Below are 6,715 nucleotides of genomic sequence, written 5' to 3' on the forward strand. Positions count from 1 at the left end.
TACAAAAAAAATTCTATCATCAAATGGCCTTGAAATATGAAATCTACATTCCCAGAGCTTTCCAACAATATATAGTTTGACAAGGTTATTTCAGGTTTATAGGATATTTACAAATAAATATGTTTTTACGCCTTGGGCCCACCTGTTGGCCTTCAACATTTTAGAAAACGACTCTTACTACATAATTATTTTAGCAAAATGGTGTTGAGATATAAAAACTACATTCCTAGAGCTTTCCAACGGTATGTAGTTTGTCAAGATTAGTGTATGGTTTAAAATTATTGGTTTAAATATGTAATGCCAAACGTCCCACCTGAACTTTAAAGGTATAGCGGAAGATTTTCCCGAATTATTTAAAACAACCGCCCCTCGATGCACACGCAACACTCTCCGAGGGGTAACGCCTGTTAAACGCGTGCACGAGACAGAGAGAGAGCATGCAGGAGCTCAGTTCTTCTCTTCGCTCTGTTTACAAGTTTCTGTCGGCATGTTTACCGTGTCTGTGCAGTTCGTGACTTGTTCCAGGGCTAGCATCGCTAATCATAGCTTACATCAACTTTTACTGGCAGTGATTTTAAATTAATTTCTCCAAATAGCATGACAAAATGTACCTTTCCAGTAGAAACTTCGCGTGGGAAACCCAACCTGTCCTTTTAGCTCACGCCAGCGTGTGAAATAGTCTCCCATAAACATTCTGGTCTTGTTTCTTTCTTTATAGTCCTTTCACTTCTTGTCATACAATTCGTAGACATTTTTTTTTGTGTGACCCTCAGACATTTTGAAAAAAACACAGTGAGAACGCGACCTTTAATGAATGGTTGAAACCGTAGCACAACACACATACACGTGAAAGTGCGCATGTGCAGAAAGCGAACGTAGAGGCGAGCACGTACGACGGTTATACGTCAACATATAATCAGAATGATTGACATCTGGGATGACCAATAACAGTGGTGATCCACCTGGAAAACGAAAATCTTCCGCTATACCTTTAACGCTAAATAGTGCAATACAATGTATTTACAGTATATTCTGCTCTCCCACGTATTTTGCTAAAAAACTGTGCTTATTTCCATAAATGGTGTAAGTTGCAGAAGGTTGGCTATTGACAAGAAATATTATTACTCTAGAAAAGTATGTTAACAAAGAAATTCAGAATAGAGAAAAAATATTTATTTGTATTCTTGGCTGGGTTTGAAGTAAAATAACTTTATAGTTTTTAAAGTAGATAGACTTCAGTGAGAATCAAAGACCTTATCTCACATTCATGCATCTTTGTTTCGCTCTATTTCAAAATAATACTTTCCACTAACAACTTTGTTTCACATGAAACAACAGGATACGACCTACTGATCTGATTCTGGTTGTAGGCTGTTGGTATACATGTGAATAATTAAAATAATTTGGACAAATAAAATATTTATTTTTGACTTCAACAGTACAGTAAACAGTAAAACATCAAGCAAGATACATATTTTGTTATTACCAGACCCTCTGTAATACTTTATTCTGACTGTTCAATTACAACATTTTGCAGACAAATATTTTTAGTATAAAGACCAGCAAATTTTCTCTGCTCTACAAATGGCTGTGTTATTTTTTACCCATAATGTGTCATTTAGCACTTTTTAGGATGTTTTAATATCATTGTACACACTGAAGTCAGCACTTGGCATTCGTTTGCTTCTCTTCTGTTTGCTTCCTTGTCTGGGCATATTCAGTGATGTATAGCAAACCTCTTCAATATCATCCTAAATCAAAACATTTAGTTAAAAATGGTAAGAGTGTAAAACAGTTGGTTGTTGCTAATACAGTGAGGTGCAGAATATTGTTTTTATTAGTTATATTAACATGAAGTGTACAAAGAAGCATTTAATATGATGCCCTGATTCAGTACATTTTCATTATTCAAATCATTTCAGATTTTTTTTTTTTACGTCAATGTTACTTTAATGGTTAAATGACCGATTGTGATTTTATGAAATAAACAGATTTATTTTAATATATTGTCCCATTATACAGTATGATAAGTCAATACAGGTATATTATTAGGCTACAGTTATATAAACTAATATATATTTAGGAGAAAGGCTCAAATTGTGTTGATAATAAAAAGTGAACCTTGCAAAAAAATGAAATATTTAACTTCCTGTCAACTTACTTTGTATGGGTTAATGACATGACACCTACATTTTCTGTACAATTGCATTTTATATCAGTAAAAAAAAATTCATACACAATATACCTATAGCACTTCCCACATGCATGTACTTTTTTGTTATTTAAAGTGTCAAAATATTATATGGTGCGACTGTCTGGCCATAACTGCTGTTTTGGAAATAACTGAAATTACTCTAAATATATTCAAATGTATTTAGCAAATATATTCTGCACTTTTTAGCATGGTTTTCTTAGTGTTTTGTATAAAGCACTTTTATTTATACTCATTACTTTATATACTACTGTCAACAGATCCTCCTTACACTGCGCTTTAAATTATCCACTTATGTTGTACAAATGTTACAAATGTTTATAAATTGTTTGTGTTTATGAAAATTCTGTGAAATTTTAATGAAATTTAGTTTCAGATTTTTGTTTATAAAGTGTATTGCTTTTGAATCTCTTTACACTAGCCTCTTTAATACAGTACTTTTGGTAAATTACCATCAATTTTCCAGAATTTACTTGTATACCATTAAATACAAGTATATGCTACATATATGGGTATATACTCCCAACGACATTACGTCTTTATACCAGTAAGATATCATTCACACATCAGTATTAAAATCCTGTCTAAACCACTGTGTGGCAAGGTTGATGTTGTGTTATAAACAAAGGTTAGTTATGACTGTATTTTGGTTGTGTGCCAAAAAATGTTGTAGTAGATGATTTAAAGTAAATTGTAGGGAAACGAGTCACAATCTGCGTCTTAAACGTATTAGGAATAATTGACGACGGCGGTTGAATTATTAAAAAAAATGCACAGAAGCGGAGTGTACATTATTTTCAAATTATTCAAAGGACCAGAGTCAATGTGCGCAATTGTGTGCATTTTACAGAAAAAGAATCAACACTGTGGAACATTTCTCAGCCAATCAGAATAAAGCATTCAACAGGTATAATGGACATTAAGGTGCTGCACGCATGCATGGTTGTCCGAACACCCCCGCCTGAATAAATGCAAATACTTTGTTTTTAAACCCTTAAACTACTAAGAACTACTGAGAATGTTAAGCATTTCAGTTAAATTATAGTCGCACCACATGACATTTTTTAAGGCTACAGACAATTTTGAAAAAACACTAAAATCACTTAACATGAACTTATGTATACATATTCTTAATGTTTGAACAATTGTAACAGATTTGTATTTTAAAATCCTAATACATCATTGGCCCCTATACTTGTGAGCTGTTTAAACAGGTGAGTTTACCTGTTCCTGGATCTGTTCCTGTCTTTGGATTTCAGAAGTGTTTGGAAGACCTCTAGACTCCTTAAGCACTGTGAAAGCATAGTCAGTTATGATCTCTTAAATAAATCACAACAATTATAGACAAATTGACACTGAATTGACAGAATGAATGAACTCGACCATATCCTGTAAAATGCGTGAGTATCCAAGAAGAGTAAAAAAAGAAAAGAAAAATGTTGTAAAAACTGATCTCACCTTTTCTATGATAACAGCTTTTGCCGCAAAGAAAACCCAGAGAAACTGAGAGAAGACAACAAGCTGGACACACCGTCAGCAGGATCAGCCAGTATTGCCAACAGTCATTGACTGTGTCATGGTGGGTTTCTGATTCAGGAATAAATGTAAATGCAGCATGAACAATCATTGTTGACTTTGCTTTCCTTGACCTAGTTAAACTGTTATCTTATGCACAATTCAGTGCTGTTTTGAGGTTCACAGTTTCCATTGTCTGATCATATCAGGAGTTTTATTTCCTTTTCACAACAGCACTTTGTTTCCACTAAGTTCTGCATATTTTAATGAAAATAGGACACAACCTATATTATAATCTTTTCATGTCATTTAACCCAAAGGTGAAAAGTATTGATAAAAGATCGTGCTGAATGCTCACAAACAAATCATAGGAATTGACCTAGTGACAGTACTATATCATTATTTTGTTTGTTGTATGTAAAGTAAAAATAACTAAATTAGGAAATTTTTATACATTTTAATTAATAACATTTAACCTAATTTTCTATATACTAATCTCATAGTCTCAATCTTAAAAAAATACAAAAATAATGTGAATTTATTAATTCTTAACTTGTGTATTTTTTCCTTTTTCCTGTTTTTGAAAGAATACATCTACAGTACAGAATTATTTCATTATTCCAAAAAAACAAACTAAGAAACTGGGAACACTTACCAGATAAACCAGAACTTTCGGACTTATTCGGACCCGCATATGTAAGCTTAATAAGAGTATTACTAATATGATACACTTCCGTTTGCAATGTTAATTTGTTATGTTCGATCATCTTTTTCTCTACCATTGAGCAATAGTACAATCCAAGGTCTGCTTCGGTGACATTTTCTATCATCAAGTCAACAGAGTTTGTAGTTTTGTTCGGGAGCAGTGAGAATCGAGGAATTGGGAGTGTAATGGTATCATGTGCAGAAACAATCAGTGGTGGTTGGATTTGTAAAGAGCAGGTCCTGACCCAGCGGGGGTCGTGTCCATCCACAATCTCACGGTCACAATGCAGCATTGCATTATCTCCAGGTCTGACCACCACCTCCACGAGTGTCCCAGAAACTTTCCAATAAATGCAACTTAGTGCAACTACAACAAAACAGAAATTATGGTTCAACTAATATATAAATGCAGGACAATATTTGTTTTATTTAGAGCAAGAGTTATGGTTTATTTTAAGTGTTTTGAAATCAGAATTTAGAAGGATCTTAGGTCTTCACTACATTTAAATACAACAATAAATCTTAAAATAAGCCTAAGGAACAAGGTATTTCTGCAATAAACATAAAATATGAATAGATATCACTTACTGGCGAGTGCAGAAAGAGAAAGCCTCATGTCGCCCACATCTGAATGTTTGGTGGTGCTTGTGGGTCAAGAGTGTTTGAGTGTCAGTGGGATTTCCGCCTTTTGAAAAACTTTCATCAATACAAATCAAACTTGTCCTTAACTTTTATTCTGACAGGTGTTGCTGAAAGTTATTCTTTGTTACATTAAGGATGTCTTCTTGGTTTCATTGATTGCTTGTGTCTATTTTGCATTCCCTCATTTAAATTAATACATTTTACTAATTTTTACATATGTATCATAGTCACAAAAAAAAAAAAAACATTTGTTGGGTTCAAAACCACCAAGATTTTACTTTTGTTTCTTGTCATAAAGATTCTGCCTTAATAAAGAGTCATCATAAATGACATATAATTGAGAGTTAGTTGTTCTTTGCTTTATTGGTTGTATTGTATACTAAGATGCCATATACTGTTGTTAACAGGTTATAGCTGTGAAAAAATGGCTTCATGATAGATATATTAAAGTTGGAAAGGATTTAGCATTCATTTACATCACTACATTTTTTTACTTTTGATGGTAACTTACTGTTACTTTAAATCTTAAATAAAATCAGGGTCTTGCAGTGTCAAATCATCTCCTATTTATGGGAAAAAGTAAATACATTGAGAAATAGGAAGTTACTTTTGTTTCATATTATACAGTCAAACATACTGTGTTTGAGGGCAAATTAAAGTTACACTAATCAGGTTTGCTGTCAAACACAGTAAATTTGACTATAGGTATATTAAAGCAACATTATACAGAAAAGTATACAAACACAAAGTATAGTGCGACCTCTAGTGGTTGCTGAGGGGGGTTTACAAACAGTTAAGCTCATATATAAAATTTTAATTGACTATTTTAGATTATATTTTATGACTTTGGTAATGATGTCATTGTAATCATTTAACTTTCTATTTCTGTTTTCTCTGTTAAATCTCATTTAATTTCCCTTCATTTAGTTTGATTTCACTGGTTTCTTTTTGTAGTGTTTTCTTGCTCTCTTTCTAAGGATTAATTTTAAAGGGTGATGATATAAGGAATCTAATTTTCCTTGAGCTTTTGCCATATAAAATTCCTTTATATAATTCATTACTAATAATTAATAAGTTTAATGCTTAAAACAGGGTTTTCAAAAAATTCAAGAGAAAAAAATCTATAAGTTGTGAAAAGTCTATTTGTAGCCAATTATTTAAGTTTGTACACAATTATAATATCAAAATTATTGTTTTCTTATATAAAAATATGGATGTATATTTTAGGAAAAGGGTCCTTTAAAGGTGTATTAAATGTGATGGTCCCAAAAGTTTAAAAACACCCAGGCCCGGCTGCAGGATGAAATGACTGAGGGGGCATGTGAAATTGTTGAGGGGGCTTAACTTTATACCAACAATGATACACTGAGATCTTGCTTTGGAAAGACATATTTTTAAATGCAGCGCTCCATAAAAAACTCCATATGCAACTGCACAGCACAGGTAACCAGAAACTCACTAATGATGATAGATCATGAGATATTATTTGATAGACTAGTAAATGTGGATTAAGGATGTTTAAAATCTCTAGGCTGGTAATCAGGACATGAATGGATTAAATCAGCATATTTGCAAAGGTTTATTTCTCCACATATAAATTAAAATTAGCAGGGTAACTGTTCAGTATACCACATTATATAT

The 6,715-nt window shown here is 32.6% G+C and overlaps 1 protein-coding gene across 1 annotated transcript; it reads right to left on the reverse strand.

Annotated features, from left to right (window-relative positions):
• Window positions 1-1,612: 1,612 nt before the first annotated feature.
• Window positions 1,613-6,494, reverse strand: LOC129439353 (uncharacterized). Its single transcript, XM_055197977.2, has 5 exons — window positions 5,021-6,494; window positions 4,383-4,799; window positions 3,671-3,799; window positions 3,437-3,504; window positions 1,613-1,751 (listed from the first exon to the last, which is right to left on the reverse strand). The coding sequence occupies exons 1-5, from the start codon at window positions 5,046-5,048 to the stop codon at window positions 1,629-1,631; spliced, it is 765 nt and encodes a 254-aa protein (XP_055053952.2). The 5' UTR covers window positions 5,049-6,494; the 3' UTR covers window positions 1,613-1,628.
• Between the last annotated feature and the right edge of the window lie 221 nt (window positions 6,495-6,715).

Source organism: Misgurnus anguillicaudatus, chromosome 22 (genome assembly GCF_027580225.2).
Source record: "Misgurnus anguillicaudatus chromosome 22, ASM2758022v2, whole genome shotgun sequence".
Taxonomy (NCBI): Eukaryota; Metazoa; Chordata; class Actinopteri; order Cypriniformes; family Cobitidae; genus Misgurnus; species Misgurnus anguillicaudatus.